Source organism: Amblyomma maculatum, chromosome 7 (genome assembly GCF_055883805.1).
Source record: "Amblyomma maculatum isolate TAMU_Amacu chromosome 7, ASM5588380v1, whole genome shotgun sequence".
Taxonomy (NCBI): Eukaryota; Metazoa; Arthropoda; class Arachnida; order Ixodida; family Ixodidae; genus Amblyomma; species Amblyomma maculatum.
Window position 1 is genome coordinate 105,067,952 of NC_139350.1, and position 23,058 is coordinate 105,091,009.

Sequence of the window (23,058 nt, forward strand, 5' to 3'; positions counted from 1 at the left end):
GTTCCACATGAGCAGCTATGTATGTTGCAGTTTCTTGAAGCCTCCCGGCTCGGAACACATCTAAGGTGCCAAGAGGACCAGAGGATCTATCCACTCACTCCTTCACCATAGCAGTGCCAGTTGCGTGAGCTGAAGGTAATGCTTGCGTCAAGGATACAATCTAGATCTCCCGCGAAAGGATGTGTGGGCAAGGTTGCTTTAGTGCAAAATACGATTGATAATATTTCTCGTTTCAAGAAGTCACCGAATAAATAAATGGTTACTTGTATTATCAAATAAATGATGAATGCAAGGTGAAGACTTAGGTTCACCATTAAGCTTGCGCCTGAGCTTCTGCTGACAATTGTGGCTTTTGAAGACGCTCGGAGGTAAATATCAGCCCGCAGCCCTTTTCGCACGCGAGTAAGCCGCGAGCGTTGGCTTCAGTGTCGGCTGCCTCGTATGGGGTCCTCAGTAGACGTGCCTCTTTGGGAGAGCCCAGCTCGCGGTACTCGCACAACCTGGCATGGCTAGCGTAGCTGTCTGCAGGCACGCGGGCAGTGCAACCGGCGTTGCCACACTTGACCTGCGATTAACAAGAGAGAATATTTCAGTGCGTTCAGTAGTGCATCTGCACTAGTTTCTGATTTTGAAAACGAAAAGGAGGGTAGGTAAGTCATATTCGAAAACAAATCAGAAAAGATAAGCGTAATTTCTACCTCTTCGCCTTTCTTTGGTATCCGGATAGCAGCAATCGATGTTTATTAACATTTTTGAAGCATATAAGCTACGGAGTTCTGTCGTTTGTTTGCATATTAAATGTTAACAATTTGCTTAATAGTACTGATAGTTTGCTCCTAGTTTGCAATCAGCAAAAACCTAAAACACATAACAAACTCTGAAAGTTTGCAAGATCTAGAAATTGGCGATTTTTACTGAGCCCGTTCGCAAGCGCTACACCTTATAAAGGCCTCGAAACTGGCTGCTGGACATCTCGTGCTCATTGAAAGAACGTTTAATCTCCGGCAGCTAAGTAACCACTACTGGTACCTCCCGAATACGAGGCGTTCGCTCCATCCACAGACCACCACATATTTGTTCCTTTATAGCCAATGCAGGGGCAACGCTTCAGTTTAAAAATGGCTGCTTGTGCAATTTATACACTTGAAATTGATAAAGGAACGCATTACGGGATCCTTCATAGCGACGAGGTTGTCCAGAACCCTTTACCAAGCATTCTGAGAAGCACATTATCAGGACTGAGGATATTGATCCGATTGGAAATCTGGTAGGTAACCAGTGGCGCCTAGGATGGAAGCTGGTGCCTCCCTAATGTGAGGCAGATACAATACTACACGGCCATAAATTCAATTTAAAGAAGGGGACATATGTGCATTTTGCCGCACGAGCTGTATTTAGGAGTGTCTTACAATGGAAGGAATCACTGAGCCAGGAGCAAAACGAGTTCATTAGACACAATTTTTCCAAGTCCCCTCTGCAGTGTCAGAGTACTTGAGCATCTGGACTGCTCAACCCGATGACGCGTGATCAAATGCCGGCAGCTTTTTGACAGAGGCGAATACTGAGGCACTCGTAAAGAGTGCGGTGCCTGTGGGTGGTAAGAAATCAGGCGGCAGAAATTTCCTCAGCCCTCTACAACAGCATCTCTGAGAGCCTGAGTCTCTTTGGGACGTAAAACACCATAAACCAAATAAGCCAGTTATTTCCTATGCCTTTAACCTCAGCAGAGGTGAACATCAGGTCGGAGGAAATAAAAATTTGGAGGACGCTTAAGCTTCGCCTTCAAGAGTGGAACGCGATAGCGTTATTGCACCTCGTCGAGAAAACTTAATAAACGCAAGGGTATTGGGGCATCCCCGCACCGGCACCCGCGCGGCCCGAAGGGTAGTAGCGGGTGAGCGAAGATAGTGATCTAAAGAAAGGAAAGACGCTTGATTCTAAAACCCGTGAGGGTGCACGGCGAAACGTCAGGGGTGAGTGGCGCGCCACGTGTCGGGGCAGCGCCGCACATTGCGAGGAGGGGTTCTTCTGTGTTTGCCGCAAGATGGCTCAGCATGTGCGCAGAGCGCAGAAGAAATGTAGCGGAAACGTACTTCGCTACTCATGTAACTGCGACTTCTGTAACATGCTCATAATTACCGATATACACTGCAGTATAACGTTCTACGGCACGTTTCTAAGGCAACACCGCATTCACTAGAAGCGCTTTTGTACCGCTTTCAAGCATCGAACTCGTGGCTGAGTGATAGCGTCTCCGTCTCACACTCCGGAGACCCTGGTTAGATGCCCACCCAGCCCATCTTGGAAGTTGCTTTTTATTTATTAAGTGCATGCCGGGTTGTATCGCTCACGGCCATCGCCGCCGACACCGACGACACCGGCTTTTCTGCGACACGAGCAACTGAACGCTACCGCGTTAAAACAGCACCTCGTCAGGGAATCAGTTGTTTGCTTGCAGGCCGCCATGTGCACGCCTTGATGCCGCCCGCGCACCCTCGAAGCATGCGAAGTTACCTAACAGCGAGTAAAATTACAAGACTAATAACGCTTCTACTTACGCCTAATGCTATATTCAATATCAAAAATAGTACCTTGCCAAAATAAACCTTTGTTTTATTTATTGCGTATTTATTACGTAATGTTACAAAACGTTAGGGGACGGTCCCTTACCGGGTTCGTGCCACGGTTGTGGCTATAACGTTTGAAAGGAAATCGGCACTCCCGGGGCGAAGCCATGCTACAAGTTACTGGTAATTGGACGATTTCGTACTTCGTCACGATTGACGTATCAATGCTGCGTCACGCGCCCAACATTTTGACGTCAGGCTCACATAATTGTGAGCGGAGTCCGTAAGTCGGCCCCAGTACAGTGAAGTATCCAAGGAAGATCGGCGGGATGGCGGGACAAACAGTCGGCGTCTTGATGCAATCGGCAGACAATACCAAATGTGTATTCCTGTAAGCGCAAGGTTCAGCAACCTAAGCGCCCCGTAGGGTCCTTACGTGACGACAACCAACACAAGGCATGGTGGTCTGTCACTGCACAAAAGGGCATCCCAAGCAAATAAGGGCGACATTTAGTCAATGACCAAACAAGTTCGAGGCATTCCCGTTCGGTAACTTAATAGTTGCGCTCAGGTGGTGACAGCTCAGCCCATCTTGGAAGTTGGTTTTTATTTATGAAGTGCATGCCGGGATTTATCGCTCGCGGCCAACGCCGCCGACGCAGACGACACCGGCTTTTCTGCGACACGAGCTCCTTAACGCTACCGCGTTAATATACCCTTTTGATAGCCCGGCCCTACTTACTCAATGAGTGAAGGTTACGAGAAGGGGGTGCCACAAACCACACTTCTGAACTAGTTAAGTTAAGTGGAAAAAAAATACTAATCTATACTATTTTCGAGTTCCTGAACGCCATAAACAGCGTCGAAATACTCTGCCGTATTGCTTACATTGATATCTCAAAAAAGAATCACAGCGGAGCACATGAGGCTCCCTTGCGGGAATATGAACGCATTCAGAGTTCCGCGTCCAGTTATGTTAAGACCCCATTCTAATTTCATTTTATTAAAACAAAAAAAAATGTTTGTATATAATTTTGACATATATTTGCATTCCAATTTATGTCTTCGAGCAACTATTAACAATTCTGTGCATTGTAATCCTCACCCATGTTTACAATATAAATATGTTTCATCATGACTAAAGCATATACACACGCAGTATTCAAAAGCTTTCACATATATAAAATAATAAGGATCCATTGGAAACAATGTATCCTGCACCACAACCTTTCATCCAATATTAGTTTAAGTTGGCAGTTTACTGGACTCATCTATGGCTAGAAATTGTCAACACACTCCCAATATTTTTCTGCATATCAGTGCTGCTATGGTAACTTAACATTTTGATAAGCTTCTGATCTCAAGTCAAGTTTTACTCCATGGAATACATATCGCATTTTTTGCACAAGCACCAAAGCGCGAGACATTAACGCGGTCTTGATTACGACAGTATACCATAATGCTGGACAGTTATACAAAATAAAACTTGAACAAAGGTTCATAGTACTAACTCTCTTTTGTCTTTCAGCCGTGAAGGTTTGCACTAATAGCCAGGAACCATTTGATCTAATCTATATACCCTTTATGTTAAGCCACAGTAGTAGTGCATATCAGTTGCTATAATTTTTGACAGCTTGCCCACAAAAGCAACTGGCGCAGAACAGACCTGCCTACAAAGAACACTTAATGCGCGGTTTGTTACCACTCTCATCAGCACTCACGGGGCAGCAGTGACCAGGTATCAAATAGCGCATAGGATTCTCCCTCTAATCGCCGTCTCTAGAAAGCATTAGTGGTTTATTATTTCTTTGAATGTTCAATTTAGTCACGTTTCATAGTAGACCCATATCTGCACGTGCAATCGTATATATAGGCATTCTATGCACTGGTCGAGCGAATAAGACGAAGATGCAATCGTAGACCACGAAAGCAAGCACCTCCAATTCAAGTAGGGCAACGGCAGACAGAAAAACAGTTCAAGAAGGCTACAAGCAAGTCCTCGAAAGGTACAAATAATACGTCACAAAGAAAGGCATCCCACTTGCTGTAAACTGACTGAAAGAAGAGCTTTTTTAATTAAAATTCTAGAATACATAAGTTGGAATAAATGGCCGATAAATATCCGCTTTAAAAACGGGATTTTCGCCATCCTTTCTGTGATAAGCCAGGTACATATTTACAATAAAATGTACTTTAGTAAGGTTAGGTGCACCAGGTGCACTTACCTTCAGGTTGTTAAGCCTATTCTGAACGAGTGGAAGATCGGGATTGAAGACTCCGATGTCCAGATCGCGGCACACGGGGCAGCTGTAGTCGGTGCGAACCCATTTCTCGGTGCATTGACGGCAGAAGATATGCCGGCAGTGGCGCTCCACCAGCTCCCGCAGCACCGAGCGGCAGATGGCGCAGATTAGGTCGTCGTCGGGCATCGGGTCGTAATCATCCAGGGTCAATTCCGTCTTTGGGGACCAGCTTGAGGCTATAGTAAGCAAAATAGGGTGCAGTGTTACGAAATATTTCTACGAAGTTTGTCACATTATAAATGCCCAAAGTATAGCAAGTGTTCGGTTGACCACACTCGATAAAGAAGAAAAAAAGAGAAAACAACGGGAACATCTTCAATCAATTCAGAAAAACACCTTTGTTGAAACCTCAGCTTGTTACCTCGAAAGATTACAAAATATACCACAGTGTATAAGTGAATATACAGAACCGAAAGCTTCATATCATAAAAAAATGCCGACGATTACGATACCTTGTAATGCGAAATTTGAGCATAGCTCCTTAGCTGTTGAAGCTTTTCGACAGAGCGAGCCATAGAATTAGAGCAAGTCGCGCATGTCCAAATACAGACGCCGTTTTTTTTTTTTTTCACACATGTTCTGTGCCAACTAGGTTCTCTTTCGCGAGTTACCTATATTTGGCCTTTGCTTTCCTGCAAACCTATTTACTGGCTCCAAGTTTCGATGCAGGCAAAACGTTGAGGCGTCCGTGTGCTGTGCAAAGTCAGTGCACGGTAAAGATCCCCAGGTGGTCGAAATAATACGGAGCCCTCAGCTACTGCACCTCTTTCACTCATCTCGCTGTCACTTTCCTCTTCCTTCCAACCCTTACGGCGCGGTTAAAGTGTGCACAGAGTAGATCTGATGGACATTGCGCCTTCTGTTCTGTGAACTAATAATTATTGTTATTGCCTCCGATTAGTAACCTAATTAAACCACATCAGAGCTTTTGTCACTGGCACATCTTTCCTTGACGCTCTATCCTATGGTACCATAGGATAGAGCGAAGGCGGTTATGAAAGACAGTATTTGCGCCGGTGATTATGTTAATGCTTACTGCGAAACAAAGAACGGGCGCCAAAGAGCTGAGCTCTAAATTTCCAAGAGCACTGCAGAATCAACACTGCAGAAATGTGAAAGCCTAAGCGTTCCAGGCGCATAAGATGCATCACCCTTGTTCTCATGTTCATTATCACAAGTGCTGCGTCATTATCGTTGCTAATGTCATAATTGTCATTCATTAATTGCAGCGTCATTGTCATCGCTACTATCATGCTTTCGATGGACAAGGAGACTTATGATGTATGTTTCATGATGCTGTGTAGCAGGCAATTATTGCAAACTACTATATCATATTGTATTATATTTCACTGTATATTATTGTGCTATATTCTATTGTATACTGCACTGTTTAGTATTGTTCTGTACCGTTCTGTTACATTGTATCCTACAGCCTCAAAGGCAATAAAGATCTTAAAAATCCCGTGTACGGCAAAATCGGCTCGACTTGGGCTTCCAAGGGATGGAGAATGGATGCCCGGTGCAGAGATTACTTATTCATATATTTGATTTATTTCTTTACGCTGGTGCTTACAAACGACAAGGCAACGCCCACGGTAACACCGAGACATGCCAGAACGCGCACCAAAGAGGTCCGCTTAATCCAAACTTTCGAATTCCAGAGACTACGCCCCATCTTGGGGATCGCACATATTGCCACGATGGCGTGAAGGTAAATCAACCTTGTCTCTTACCCTAAAGTGGCTTCAGTATATTGAACCGCACATACCAATACCGATGCTGCCACCTATTCTGGCGCATTGCTGATATGCGGAGAACTGCAACTCATCATTCGAAGGCATGAAGGTCTTATCAGAAACTCAGATACCACAGCAGAGCCATCACGCGAAGGGAACGTCAGCGCGGCCCATTACCTTGTGTCTCTGAAATAGGTCCGAATCCAAATCATAAAAACGAGTCCAGGAGGCAGCACACGCACCTTGGCTGGAGTAACCCAGGGCTCAGAGGATGATCGGCGAGAGAAAAATCGTTTTCGGATCAAGAAGTGCCCTGACGAGCGACAGTCTGTTGCCAGCGAGAAGCTCTTCTTCTTCTTCGTCTTCTTCTTCTGCGTCTTCCTTGATTAATGGCATATACCGACGAAGGGGGATTGGCCAGGGTTCAGTGTGGACTTTCAAATGTCCTACAGATACTGAATTAGTGTGTTAAATTAATTCTCAATGAAACAAAAACCTAAGATTTAACATCACAAAATTTAACGAAAGGAAAAAACTATGAAGCTAAAAATTTGGAAGTTTGAAAATTTGGAATACAAATAGCAAGGAATTGTGTCCGCAGCTGTAATGTAGTCATCTAAAATACTGAAAAGTTTGAGGCAACGCAAATCCTTTCGCACTCGCTCCGAAGGAGAGCAGAAGCGGGACCGACAACGTAAATCCCAATTGTGCTATTGGAATTTCTAAATGCACCCTCCACTGATGTGAAATCCTTCGGCAAGCTAGAAGAAAATGTTCAGCGTTTTCAATCTCACCGCAAGTCTCGCAAAGGTTTGTGGGCCTGAACCCGCATCTGCATAAGTGAAAATTTAGGCAGGGAATTCTGCATCTCATGAGAGTCAGCCTTACGTAACTCTACCATGATTTACATGAACGAACTTTCCATGAGTATGGGAGATGTTGGTATTCTGGTGTAGATAGCAAGAGATCATTGCATGAGGAGGCTATGTATTGATAAGGCTGAAAACGGGACATTACAAAAAACAAATATTAGGAATGGTGCATAGAACAGGGGCATCAAGAGCTGATTTAGCCAAAACGTCTGCCACTTCGTTTCGAAAAAGGCCGCAGTGACCGGGGTCTCAGATGAAGCGTATTTATTTCACTCATCCTGACATGAAATGCTTTAGTGACCGGCTCAAAAGAGCATCCCGTCCTGACTCCAGTGACAACAAAGCAGAGAGTCTTGTCGAAATATTATGTTTGATCTTTTGCGAGGATTTTTTAATAGTGCAAGGCCGATTGCCATAATCTCTGCTAAAATGATTGGTCTGTAATCCGGGACGCACAGCGGAAACCTAAAGGAAAGAGTCTGAAAAAATTGCAATCGCTCCTTTTTACGCAGTCACAGATGCATCAGTGACGATTACAGTGGGATCGGAGAACTTCTCAAGGTTATCAGATAGGAGACTGTTTATTAGACTTGAAGGTAAGTGCTTCACATAAGATGGAAGTATAGTATAAAAATTGATATCGACAATGGACGTTGAGCAACCAGTAGGAGTCAGAGTACCGAGGTCTAAATCATGTTTGCTAAAATTCTTTAAGTACTCTCTGGGCGAGTTGGTTCATATTAGCAAAAGGTAAACGACTTGCGCAAAAAGTAGATGAAGAAAGAGACGCGACAACAAGACACAGTGCGCTCTTTCTTGTTGTCACGTCTCTTTCTTCATCTACTTTTTGCGCAAGTCGTTTACCTTTTGTTAAAATTCTTTGCGTGAAAATAACCTGGAGCATGCGGAACCTTGGCCACCGGTGAGTAAGAAGGGCCGGGTTGTACACAAAAATAGGTATAGCCACACCGGGAGTAGCCTCATATGACCGCAAGATTGTTCTGACAGTTAGGAGGCGGGAACCGGAGTTAGGGTGCGGAATGTGGGCCTCGAAATAAAGAACAGTGGTGGAGACTGACTGTGAAAGCCTTATGCAGAGGCGCAGCGCACGTCACTCTAAAGGCAGCAAAGGATGCAGCTTATATTTTGGGCAGCCACAAAAAAATATTTTGGCCAAATTCCAGAATCGGTGAAGGTGAAGGGGGCTGATCGCAGTCACACCAGAGTGCGGCGCATCGTCAGGTTCCTCAGAGTACAGAAGAGATGCGATTGGCTGGATACTCCCGCGGCATTCACCATGGCGCAAAGCAGTAGCGGAGTTAAATAGGTCGAGTTGGTCGAGTGGGTCGAAAATAGGTGAAATACTTATAGAGGACAGAATGTACTAGAATATCTCTGAGGTTTGCGTTAAGTTTGTATTTTATGTTTGTAAGTGTAACACACAAACGTAACGCAAACCTCAGAGGTGTTCTAGTACATTCGAAACTCGACAACAAGCATCCAACACAACCACATTCTTGCTCTCTACCTAGATGTAAGACTTGCAGTCATATACAAAAAGACCCCATGGTTAAAAAGTAATGCAAGCGATTTTACTTTTCACATAAAAGCAGGCTTTATGTGCACATTTTCAAACATTGTCTACCTTCTAGAATGCTCTTTGTGTCATAAGCCGCACATCGGAGACAGGGCAACCAATGAACATAAGGCCTAATGGCCATCGGACACACAGGGAAATACCTTCTGATAGCAACTTCCCAGCATTTCAATCACAAAGCCCAAAAGTTCGAAGAAATTGAATTATATATTCTCATGTCAAGCTTTAAATCTGCAACGGACAAAAAACATAGAAAGGCATATCTAATTCATCAATTTAGAACATTGCAACCAGCAGGAATAAATATCTCTAAATTAATGTTAGAATCCCTTAAGTATATCCCCTCTGCATCATAACTATTCGGTAAAACAAATCCCACATAGCGCGAATTATACAGTTTATTCACAGTAGATGTACACTCTATTCCCCTCCGCTATAGCAAGCTGCAGATGGTTCTCCAAACACATTTCCTCCTTATAACTTGTTACTTGAGTTTGCCCTCGACCTCTCTTATGCATGTCGGTTGTGGTTCACTGTGCAGTTATTATTCTGTTTCTTTGTCCTTCTCTCCCCCTACTCCTTTTGCAGAAAGTTTTAAGAATTATCTCCCTTAGCTATGTTCATTTCTTTGTCGCTTTGTAAGGTGTAGATGCACCAAACTTGCTTAAGTAGTGACTATTGATCTGCCCGGCATTGTGGTTGTTCCTGGTTCTGCCACTTTTATTTCTTCTGCCGGCCACAGGATCCATGGTTCCAGGATAAGAAATACCTACTGCAAAAACATTTTTTTCACTCCATGACCTACTTTCTTCGCAAGCATCCTCCCCTTCCCAAGCTTTTCTTCTTCGGAAGCAAAAGCATAATTAAACCTCTGCCAGTGATGATTCGTTTGCCCAGACGAATACAAGTCCACTTGTCGAGACGTTGGCTCAACCTGCGAACTAAGGCTTACCCCCTTTACCCTTGTTCAGTGCTCCTTTACAAGATAAGTGAATGGTCATATAGGGAAGGCTATTTGATTTCTGCCTAGTGAATTATATGTGCTAGTTTTTTATTGCACTGGATATCACTGCCTTGTTTTTACAATGTCTATGAAATGATGGCACAAACAATAGCATTTTTTCTGCTCGTTTCTATCTGGCCATGTGGAAGAGTAGAAGGCACGCGATATATATATTGCATGCAGTCTTTAGAAATAAATACGTTTGTAATTTCACCATGTTATTCCCCATGTGCATGTGCTTGGATATGCCATGTGACACATATTCTATAAACATTCATGATTTGCAAGTTATTTTTGGAAACGGCACACGGTGTATATGATGTGAGCATGCCCTCGGCAGCTTTTGTGAGGACAAGTGCTTCTGCTTAGATACTGGAGGTTACATAATGTGTATTGTAAGCACTGTGAGTGACCTTCATCTTCATCTCAGCGTAATCATCATCGGTCTTCGGGTCGTGCGAAGAAGACGAAGTGTTGCTAAGCTGTGGCTAGTCGGTAGCTGCTGCTTCGGCCTACCTGAAGTAAAAAGGTGAATTTGCTGGTGCGTTCTTCTGCCTCACAAGTGGTGGAAGTGACTCCTGATCCCAGCGTCCTCAACGCGGCACCCCCTGGAGCTCCGTTCCGGTCGTGTTCTTGGCGGCACATCAACCGCCATGGCGCAGTCACATCCCCCTGCTCTCACCGTTCCGGCGCCTGTAGCTACCGATGGGCATCCCACGGCTGCCCATGCCACCTCTGCACCACTGACGTCCCAAGGTGCACTTGCTCAGCACCATTTGACCCACCCAACTTGGTCAGTTACCTCACGTCAGCGCGACCCTCCGGTTTTCGCCGGTCTCCGCGGTGACGACGTCGAAGACTGGCTACAGCAGTACGATAGGGTGAGCGCTTTTAACGGTTGGGACGCTTCTATGAAGCTACTCAACGTCTCATTCTACCTGAGTGACGTGGCTAAGACGTGGTTCCTCAACCATGAGGACGCCATTCCTGACTGGCCTCAATTCACGACACAGATCCGCCAGATATTTGGAACTGTTGGTGCTGGTCCGGCCTCTTTTCAAAAGTAGCTAGAGACCCGTGTGCAGCTTCCAGGAGAGACATACACATCCTACATTGAGGACGTACTCGCCCTTTGCCGGCGAGTTAACAATGGCATGGTCGAGGCTGAACGTGTCGGACATATTTTAAAAGGAATTGGCTCTTTTGCCTACGCAGCTCTAGCTGCCCAAAATCCCGTCACGGTGGCAGACATTCGTGCCACTTGCCAGCGACTTGACTATCTACAGTCGCGCCGCCTCAACAACACCTGGGATCCGAGCCAAATTCCCGAAACTGATCTGCGCACCATCATACGATCTATAATACGGGAAGAGCTCCACAATGATATTTCGTCGGTTCCTGCCTTCTCACGCCCACCTGCTCAATCTACTGGGTTGCGTGGCATTATCAAGGAGGAGCTTACTTCACTCAATCGTCCCATGGCTACAGAACCACCAGCTCCGACGTATGCTCCGAACGTTCCGACGTATGCTGAAGTCACTGCGGCTCCTCCTCCTTGTCCTCCTGTCCATCACGCGCCTGTCCCACCCAGCCTCGCCGCCCTGTCCCCGCGACCACCGGTGTATGGTAATTGGCGGCCTCTCCCACCTCGTCCAGTATGTTTCTACTGCGGAATCCGCGGCCATGTAACACGCGTTTGTCGCCGACGACTGCGAGATGAGCGTGCGAGCTATGGGTACGTTCGACGTGACGACGCCTACCAGCTTCCTCCTCGCCAGTACTACACCGATAATGACCTCCGTCCCTCTTCCTCCCCGTCGACTTCTCCTGACCGGTCTAGGACAGCACGGCCATCGCGTCGTCGCTCCCCGTCACCCTTTCGCCGGACTTCGTCGCCCCTTCGCCCTCCATCTTCAGCTTCTGCCCGCCAAACGGAAAACTAACCTGTGCAGTTTCCGGAGGTAAAACTGCACCGCCTGTCGTCTCTCCAATTCCTCCTCTGCTCCCATCAAACATGTTGACTGTATTCCTTGAGGGACATGAACTGGAAGCTTTAATTGATACCGGCGCCGCTATTTCTATTATGAAACTTGACTTGTGTTTAAAACTGCGAAAGGTGCGCACACCTTATACCGGTCCTCCTTTACGTGCTGCAAATGGACAGAATATTAACCCTTGTGGAGCGTGTACAGCCCGAGTCACCATTGATGGCATCTTGCACTTCATTGAGTTTGCTGTCCTATCCTCCTGTGTCCATCAACTCATCTTCGGCTGGGATTTCCTCCAAAACGCCTCAGCAGTCATTACGTGTTCCCCTCCCACTATTGAAGTCACTGAATGCAACATTCTTGCCGATAGAGAACCACTTTCTTCCCGTGTAGTTATGCTTGCCGATCACGTCCTCTATCCGGGCAACGAAGATATTCTATCTCTGACTTCTGACGCCGTCACCGATGGCGACGTCCTGATTACACCCAGCCCTCGTCTCCTGTCAAGAGGTATTATCATCATCGTGTCCCTTCTTCGCTTCTCCAGCGGTTCTTCTCTTCTCGCCGCATTCAACACCACATCAGAGCCCATTCTTCTGCGACGCGACTCTACTGTTGCATCAATTGCTTCCGCCCAGCCTGTCACACTTCTTCCCATTTCCACCTCCGATCGCTCTGATTCATCCCCTGCCTCGCTCAGTGCAGCACTTCGCCACACGATCAGCACCGACCTGACAACAGACCAGACAGACGCATTGCTCGCTGTATTGAACAAGCACGCAGACTCGTTCGACGTCAATTCCGGCACACTGGGTCAAACCGCTGCAGCAACGCATCGCATACTCACCGACGGATCAAGCATAGTTAGACGCCGGCCTTATCGTGTTTCCCCAACCGAGCGCAAAGTTATTCAGGAAAATGTTGCTGACATGCTTGCACGCAACATCATACGCCCATCGTCTAGTTCCTGGTCATCGCCTGTTGTGCTAGTGCAAAAAAAAGACGGTTCGGTTCGTTTTTGTGTAGATTACCGTGCTCTAAACAGAATAACTCGTAAGGATGTGTATCCCCTCCCTCGAATTGACGACGCCCTCGATTGTTTGCAAGGTGCCCAATTTTTCTCCAGCCTTGACTTAAGATCAGGCTACTGGCAGATCCCCATGAATGAAGATGATAAAGAGAAGACCGCCTTTGCAACACCGGACGGTTTATACGAATTCAATGTAATGCCTTTTGGACTCTGCAACGCTCCTGCTACATTCGAGCGTATGATTGACACAGTTCTCCGCGGCCTCAAATGGAAAACATGTCTCTGTTACTTAGATGACATCGTCATTTTTTCTTCGTCATTTCCTGATCACCTTACTCGTCTCGATGAAGTTTTGACAGCACTTTCCAGCGCTGGCCTACAGCTAAACACGAAGAAATGCCGTTTTGCATCAAAATCCATTAAAGTTCTTGGCCATCTCGTAAGCAGCGAAGGAATTAAGCCTGACCCTGAAAAAATCGCTGCTGCGCTGCACTTTCCCCGTCCAACTCGGGTCAAAGATCTCCGCAGTTTCCTCGGCTTGGCATCATACTTCCGCAGATTCATCCGCAATTTCGCCTCTATTGCCTCACCTTTACATGCGCTTCTTCACAACGACACGCCTTTCATCTGGTCTCCTGCTTGCGAAGAAGCATTTGAAACTCTGAAGCGTGCTCTGACTTCGGGTCCCGTCCTCTGCCATTTTGATGATAAAGCACCGACAATTTTGCACACCGACGCCAGTAGCCATGGCATTGGCGCTGTCCTTCTGCAACGCCAAAACACCTCTACAGAAAATGTTGTTGCCTATGCGAGCCGAACTCTGACTTCTGCGGAACAAAACTACACTATTACCGAACAAGAATGTCTCGCCGTCGTCTGGGCTGTTCAGAAGTTTCGTCCTTACCTGTACGGCCGTCACTTCACAGTCGTCACTGACCACCACGCCCTATGCTGGTTATCCACTTTGAAAAATCTGTCCGGTCGTCTCGGGCGGTGGATCCTCCGCCTTCAAGAGTACGACTTTACTGTCACTTACAAATCGGGCAAGAAGCACAAGGACGCCGACGCTCTCTCTCGTTGCCCTATTGCTTTGCCGTCGCAACCCATGTCCTCGCATTCCTCTCCTGTCCCAACGGAGTCAAGCCATTTAAACCCTACAGTTATGCAGTCTTTGAGCGCCGCCTCTATTGCTCCCATGCCAGATATACCCTGCAATCTTGCTCACCACCAGAGTGCTGACCCTTACTGTCAAAAGCTGATTGATAGTCTCAGCGGTGTTATTAGACCTCCAAATGCCCGTCTCCGTCGTCGGCTCAAAAATTTCAAGTTACAGGATGGCACATTATTTTGGCACAACTACAGCCCACTGGGCCACACATGGGTTCCCGTAATTCCTTCTTCCCTGCGTCCTCAAGTTCTACAAGCCTTTCACGACGACCCCACCGCAGGTCACCTTGGGTACCACAAAACCTACGACCGCATCAAACGTCGTTTCTTCTGGCCTGGCCTTTCAACCTCAGTATTAAAATACGTAGCGTCTTGCATCCCTTGTCAACGACGCAAGCGGTCCACGTCGCCTCCTGCCGGTCTCTTGCAACCTCTCCCATGTCCTTCCACACCTTTCGAAGTCGTCGGAATCGACTTGTATGGACCCCTGCCCTTGACTCCAGCTCGCAACCGCTGGGTCGTTACTGCCGTTGACCACCTCACCCGATACGCTGAAACCGCAGCACTTCCTTCCGGCTCCGCTTCCGAAATCGCCAACTTCTTCCTCCACACCATACTTCTTCGCCACGGCGCCCCTCGCCTCCTCCTTAGCGATCGTGGCAAGTCGTTCCTCTCCACCGTCCTCGCCGCAGTGCTTCATGCTTCAGGCACGGTGCATAAAACTACATCTCCTTACCACCCTCAGACCAATGGCCTCACGGAACGCTTTCATCGCACCCTTTCTGATATGCTATCCACCTACATTCACCCTCAGCACAACAACTGGGACTCTTTACTCCCCTTTGTAACCTTCGCCTACAACACTGCCGTTCAACGAACCACCACCTACTCTCCGTTTTTTCTTGTTTATGCCCGCCATCCTACCTTCTCCCTCGAAGCATCTTTCTTCACAGCTTCTACTCCTTCTGCCGCGCCTTCCCACGAACAGTTCGTGTCTCGTATCGCCCACTGCCGTGATCGTGCCCGCCTTCAAACTGAAGCCACTCAAGCTTCCAGGAAAAGCACGTATGATGCGACTCATCGCTCAGTGTCTTTCCGCCCTGGAGACGAAGTGCTACTCTGGACACCTACTCGCATCCCCGGCCTGTGTGAAAAGTTTCTGAGCCGTTTTATTGGCCCGTACACGGTTCTGGAACAAACTTCCCCTGTAAACTATCTCATCACACCTGCATCGCCTGTTCGCGATCGCCGGTGTCGCGGCACCGAGATTGTGCACGTGTCGCGCTTGAAACCCTTTAACCGCCGACCTTAAGATTTAATTTGCGACCAGGATGGTCGCTTTCGTTCGAGAGGGGGAATGTTGTAAGCACTGTGAGTGACCTTCATCTTCATCTCAGCGTAATCATCATCGGTCTTCGGGTCGTGCGAAGAAGACGAAGTGTTGCTAAGCTGTGGCTAGTCGGTAGCTGCTGCTTCGGCCTACCTGAAGTAAAAAGGTGAATTTGCTGGTGCGTTCTTCTGCCTCACAGTATTTGTATTGTATCTTTAATAAAGTGATTTGAGCTGGGCCAGAGACAGCCGGCATTTTAACATGTGCACTGCATCTTGGGCCATTGGTGGATCATGTCATTTATTGATGCCATGTTGCCGCAGTACTGGATAAAATGATGAAGCTTTAGGGAGATTGTATTATGACGTCTTTTTCTTACCTCTCGATAAAATCTCCTACATCTTAACCATATTGCCCAGTATTTCGGGCTGCACAGCACGAATAAACTAGGTGACTTACTGGTGACAAATGAACATGCTAATATTCAGGTTATTTCTACTTCTGCTCAAATGACTGTTACGGAGGTAATACTCATGATCATTATGTATTCTTCAGCAACAATAAAATCGAAGAACCTGTCTCCACCAATACACATTTTCTTCATTGCATGCTATACGAAGGCCTTCAGTACAGAGCATACAACAATTGTCAAACGAGGTCCCCCCCCCCCCCCACGTAGCTTTCCAAAATAACAAACTGAAGAATCTATCTTCGGAGAAACAGTTTCATTCCGTGAACACTTATACAAAACCTCTGATTACCAAGCACTCAGAAATGTTCTTATGTCCTGCGCGTATGGCCGTTTTTAGCGTGCAGAATCCTCTTTGCCAACACATTATCAGCGGGGTTTTACGTCAGGTAGAAAGAGGAAAATATACTCTTAGTTCTCGCCCCTCCGGTCAACCTCGATAACACAGTACATGCTCGTCCTTCAATCCAGTATATGCCTCATTCGGTCTCCTATCCTCGCTAAGCACTAGTACTTCCCATTTCATAACCTCTAGTTTCTCTAACAGCACTGCTAAATCAGTTTCACTAGCTAGGATTCTAGCATTGAACGTTACCAGGGTCAGCTTCCAATGGCGGCCTTTCCAGCTTAGCCAGGAATACTTAGCATCCCTGTCTGCGTCACAGGTCTGACCGCCGCTGTGGTGAGTTGCTCCGCAGCCGCTGGTGACTGAGAACAGAGGTATTATAGAAATATTCATGGAAGAGTTCGACCAATTACTGGACCAGGGTGACCGACTCATTTTCTTGCGAAGGAGGGCGTTCCTAAAGATGTTCACCGTCATCAGGGCGCATCTCAAACCTGTTTATACAATTCCATCGACAGGCGGATATTTCTTTTTTTTATCGCGTGGATAATTGCCCAGCACAGTGATTTGAACCTCGGTCATCTTGCAAGCGAGGTGGATGCTCTACCTCTACGCCACCGCTGCAAGTGAACAGCAAACTAAGAGCCAAGTAAAAGGCTGCTTGAAACAATGAAACAAAACATAAGTTCCAATATATGAAGACAACATTAAGAGAGCAGAAACCATGTAAACATCAAGAATTGAGATGTAGTTCTATGTCATCTAAATATAGGGCACACAGATCGTACGCACAATGTTTTACTAACAAAGAAAGACAAACAACTATGTAAATTCTGTGGTGATGAGCTAACTATAAGTAAACATTTATTTGCACGCAAATATCTCGAGGATCTGAGCGAAAAACATTTTACTTTATTTTACAGTCAGCACATACTAATTCATCCAACACTGCTTTTAGGAGAACATGCACTTTCAATTTTCACAATTTTAAACATTAAACAAGAAAAAATATTTTTTTTCGGCAAGTATAGTAATTCAGACATCTAAACCTGTTTTTTTATAGTCATAATCAACTATTTTATCCAGGACTGAATTTAGGAGAACATCCACTTGATCATTTTTCACAAATGTTTTACATTTCTCAAGAAATCCAATTTTTCAGGGCGAATACAGTAATCCATACATCTAACCGTGAGTTCAGCGCATGATAGCCGTTGTTTATTATGCGCGATAAACCCCATATAACTATCTAACCAACTAACCAGAACCATACGCTACAACGTCGCAATATCGGAGTGCAACAACTCACCATTTGATATTGCCACTGAAGTTCCTGCAGTCAATTTGGCTAAATCCTCCATCCATGTGATTTTGGGGTTAGTTACGTTTGCTCAATGTCATTCTAATGCATGTTTCGTCTTTCCAAAATTTATTAATGCGGCGGCCTTTAAAGCTAACAGAGTGCTAAAACAATGTCCGTCAGAAGAGGGTGTCACACTGTAGCTCTCGAAGAGTAAAGTAATTTATGAGCAAAATAACTGCTTTATGAGGTGTAGGATGAAAATATCTTCATGCACAAATTTTGTTGATGTGGAGTAGTTAGTTGATTATTTACATCCAGATAAGTGAATTCGACGTCGAAAGAGCAATAGACATCGATATCCTGCGTAGACGTCAAAATAGCCAGAGACGTGGAAGTGGCGCAAAAAGTTCGAAACTGTGCAACCCATGCAGAAAAGCAGAAAAGCTTCATCAAGCCTCATATTTGCATTGCAATTAAAAAAACAATCAGTGAACAGTAAAGCAGGAAGATTAATAAAAGAAAATACAGTAACTTGACAAAGAGTAAAAGTACAGAAGAAGACGACACAGGACGGCACGACAATCAGTGAAGACGACACAGGACACGCGCTGGGTAGTCTGCACTCGAGAGTGTGTCTTCCTGTGCGCGTTTACCTTTCGTGAAGTTACACTGCAACATCTAGACCATCTTCAAGTTCAGTTAATGAAAACAGTAAAACAGCAAAAACAATGAAGGGAAAAAAACGTGGAATCCGCAAAAAGCAAAAAGACCTAGAAAAAAAAGAGAGAACGGAGCGAAACATTAAAAAAAAAGAGAAAAAGCTATTGTCTGAAAAAGCGGCAAATGAGTGCAAACAGTCGAAGGAAAGTCTTAAGCCTGACCTTACTTCAGAGAGTTCTGAGTGCCTCCAACAAATTTCGAGCAGTTTTTCTTACAGTGGGCTACTTTCTGCATTCAGTGTACCAGGTGTGAAATTTTCAAACTCCTTCGGATAGTAGCTTTCTGAGGATATCTTTCTCTCTCCTTTAGCGAGCATTAATTTTGTTTCGCTGTGTTGGCGTTGTTTTTTTGCGTGGTGTTATAATTATTAGTTATGCAGTACTCTGAACGCTCACAATTTGTTCTTAGTGTGTTTGGTGTGCGCCTTTGTAATACCGCCTCCAAATGATTATTCTGGGTACTTGTGGAAAAAAAGAGCGTTGATTATCACTCGTTCAAACTTGTTTTATTTATTTTATTTAATTTCACCATTGCAACACGAATTCCAATCTTCCTTGGCATACGGAACTTCGGCCTCGTTTCATGGAAATTTACTCAAACGATCACTGAACACTAAGGAGGTAATGTAATTTCCTACGCTGCCAACAACATGAAGGGTCCGCTGGCACAAATCACAAAGGGACAGATAAAGATAGTCTTACAGTGAACTCTAAATGGGTGGAGGTTCAAGAAGCGACATTGTCGATTTGTCGCAAAGGAGACCCGAGATACACCTTTTGGAGACGGGTTTGTTTACTGGTAAAGTACACGCTGCCAAGGTATTGGCGCTATGAACCGCTTAAAGAATTGTGGTCATTATTGCCTTAAAAATAATTGTAGAATTGCAGGCTTCGTAGTAGTTCAAGAATTTCTGCCAGCCCTTGGGTGACCGTCAGGAGATTCCGCTGAAAGACTTTCCGTTCCATAGTGGCCTCTGCAAACACAACAGAGACGAAACTATCGTTAAAGGGAAGCAGAAGAGATTTAAAAATTCTACTAAATTTATTTACTCGAATGGGTGAAGGCTAAAGTTAATTAATCTCAAGCCGTTATGCGTAAATTAAATTCACTACAGAATCGCTAAAAAAACTATTTCAGCATTCAGCTTTCTCCGCAGTACACGGCGACAAGTGGGGACACCTGTGATGAAGTCATGTCTGGAAATGATGTATTTTCAACGCGGAAACGATTGCTCTGAGGAAAAAGACCGAAGCCAATTAAGGTAAAGGTCGCGAGGCGTCGTTCGGAGGAATCGAGTAATTCGCAGCATGAATTGGGCTAAACATGTTGAAACCCTAAACGTAACCAGTAATGACGTTTTTGTCTCGTTTCACCATGCTGCTACACTGCTGTGAGGAGAAGCCGGAGAATTGTCGCCAATTTAATAGTATAGTACGTCATAACTTTGTATGGTAGCGCGAAAACATTTTGTAGCTTAATCTACAGCTTTCATATATTCTATTTTGCACATCTCGGGAAAATGACAAAAAAAGCATTTCAGCTTCTCTTTAATAGAGATAAGGCATTTACAGGAAACAACCACTGTATTTTACTAAACATTTGTCTTCCCACGAACTAATTCTTTATGACAACCAGCACAATGTGTTAGAGCATTTACCATCTGAACGTGGTTTCAGCTGTGAGAGACGCCGTAATGTAGTGTTTAAAAGCTTTTGATCGAGATATTTAGGGGGCACTCATAGAAGGCCACACAGGGGCCTTCAATTTCCTCTCCATCGGAAAGCGGCGGCGGGACACAGTAGAAACCTGCGTTCTCAGTGGCGGCAGTTGTGTGCTGTATTTACTGAACCACATCGACGGGAAGCACATAATTTCGCCAATGTTACAAACTCTGAACGGAATCAGACATGCAGTAAACGTTTTCTCGCAACTTGAAATGCTAAAATGTGTTTATAGGTATTCTCTGGGACTCAACGTACCTAACGGAGTACATGCTGGTAAAGACATATCGCATCATGTTGTCCCTTTCCCCACGCCCTTCTCGATGCTTCTTGCAGTATTCCAGGCATTCTATGCACTGGTCGAGCGAATAAGACGAAGATGCAATCGTAGACCACGAAAGCAAGCACCTCCAATTCAAGTAGGGCAACGGCAGACAGAAAAACAGTTCAAGAAGGCTACAAGCAAGTCCTCGAAAGGTACAAATAATACGTCACAAAGAAAGGCATCCCACTTGCTGTAAACTGACTGAAAGAAGAGCTTTTTTAATTAAAATTCTAGAATACATAAGTTGGAATAAATGGCCGATAAATATCCGCTTTAAAAACGGGATTTTCGCCATCCTTTCTGTGATAAGCCAGGTACATATTTACAATAAAATGTACTTTAGTAAGGTTAGGTGCACCAGGTGCACTTACCTTCAGGTTGTTAAGCCTATTCTGAACGAGTGGAAGATCGGGATTGAAGACTCCGATGTCCAGATCGCGGCACACGGGGCAGCTGTAGTCGGTGCGAACCCATTTCTCGGTGCATTGACGGCAGAAGATATGCCGGCAGTGGCGCTCCACCAGCTCCCGCAGCACCGAGCGGCAGATGGCGCAGATTAGGTCGTCGTCGGGCATCGGGTCGTAATCATCCAGGGTCAATTCCGTCTTTGGGGACCAGCTTGAGGCTATAGTAAGCAAAATAGGGTGCAGTGTTACGAAATATTTCTACGAAGTTTGTCACATTATAAATGCCCAAAGTATAGCAAGTGTTCGGTTGACCACACTCGATAAAGAAGAAAAAAAGAGAAAACAACGGGAACATCTTCAAAAAATTCAGAAAAACACCTTTGTTGAAACCTCAGCTTGTTACCTCGAAAGATTACAAAATATACCACAGTGTATAAGTGAATATACAGAACCGAAAGCTTCATATCATAAAAAAATGCCGACGATTACGATACCTTGTAATGCGAAATTTGAGCATAGCTCCTTAGCTGTTGAAGCTTTTCGACAGAGCGAGCCATAGAATTAGAGCAAGTCGCGCATGTCCAAATACAGACGCCGTTTTTTTTTTTTTTCACACATGTTCTGTGCCAACTAGGTTCTCTTTCGCGAGTTACCTATATTTGGCCTTTGCTTTCCTGCAAACCTATTTACTGGCTCCAAGTTTCGATGCAGGCAAAACGTTGAGGCGTCCGTGTGCTGTGCAAAGTCAGTGCACGGTAAAGATCCCCAGGTGGTCGAAATAATACGGAGCCCTCAGCTACTGCACCTCTTTCACTCATCTCGCTGTCACTTTCCTCTTCCTTCCAACCCTTACGGCGCGGTTAAAGTGTGCACAGAGTAGATCTGATGGACATTGCGCCTTCTGTTCTGTGAACTAATAATTATTGTTATTGCCTCCGATTAGTAACCTAATTAAACCACATCAGAGCTTTTGTCACTGGCACATCTTTCCTTGACGCTCTATCCTATGGTACCATAGGATAGAGCGAAGGCGGTTATGAAAGACAGTATTTGCGCCGGTGATTATGTTAATGCTTACTGCGAAACAAAGAACGGGCGCCAAAGAGCTGAGCTCTAAATTTCCAAGAGCACTGCAGAATCAACACTGCAGAAATGTGAAAGCCTAAGCGTTCCAGGCGCATAAGATGCATCACCCTTGTTCTCATGTTCATTATCACAAGTGCTGCGTCATTATCGTTGCTAATGTCATAATTGTCATTCATTAATTGCAGCGTCATTGTCATCGCTACTATCATGCTTTCGATGGACAAGGAGACTTATGATGTATGTTTCATGATGCTGTGTAGCAGGCAATTATTGCAAACTACTATATCATATTGTATTATATTTCACTGTATATTATTGTGCTATATTCTATTGTATACTGCACTGTTTAGTATTGTTCTGTACCGTTCTGTTACATTGTATCCTACAGCCTCAAAGGCAATAAAGATCTTAAAAATCCCGTGTACGGCAAAATCGGCTCGACTTGGGCTTCCAAGGGATGGAGAATGGATGCCCGGTGCAGAGATTACTTATTCATATATTTGATTTATTTCTTTACGCTGGTGCTTACAAACGACAAGGCAACGCCCACGGTAACACCGAGACATGCCAGAACGCGCACCAAAGAGGTCCGCTTAATCCAAACTTTCGAATTCCAGAGACTACGCCCCATCTTGGGGATCGCACATATTGCCACGATGGCGTGAAGGTAAATCAACCTTGTCTCTTACCCTAAAGTGGCTTCAGTATATTGAACCGCACATACCAATACCGATGCTGCCACCTATTCTGGCGCATTGCTGATATGCGGAGAACTGCAACTCATCATTCGAAGGCATGAAGGTCTTATCAGAAACTCAGATACCACAGCAGAGCCATCACGCGAAGGGAACGTCAGCGCGGCCCATTACCTTGTGTCTCTGAAATAGGTCCGAATCCAAATCATAAAAACGAGTCCAGGAGGCAGCACACGCACCTTGGCTGGAGTAACCCAGGGCTCAGAGGATGATCGGCGAGAGAAAAATCGTTTTCGGATCAAGAAGTGCCCTGACGAGCGACAGTCTGTTGCCAGCGAGAAGCTCTTCTTCTTCTTCGTCTTCTTCTTCTGCGTCTTCCTTGATTAATGGCAT

At 45.4% G+C, this 23,058-nt stretch overlaps 1 protein-coding gene across 1 annotated transcript; it reads right to left on the bottom strand.

Annotated features, from left to right (window-relative positions):
- Nucleotides 1-313: 313 nt before the first annotated feature.
- On the bottom strand, nt 314-23,058 carry LOC146184246 (V(D)J recombination-activating protein 1-like). The gene is made up of 6 exons (XM_084608516.1): nt 22,998-23,058; nt 20,849-21,102; nt 20,411-20,508; nt 7,401-7,438; nt 4,793-5,046; nt 314-565 (listed from the first exon to the last, which is right to left on the bottom strand). The coding sequence occupies exons 1-6, from the start codon at nt 23,056-23,058 to the stop codon at nt 314-316; spliced, it is 957 nt and encodes a 318-aa protein (XP_084464642.1).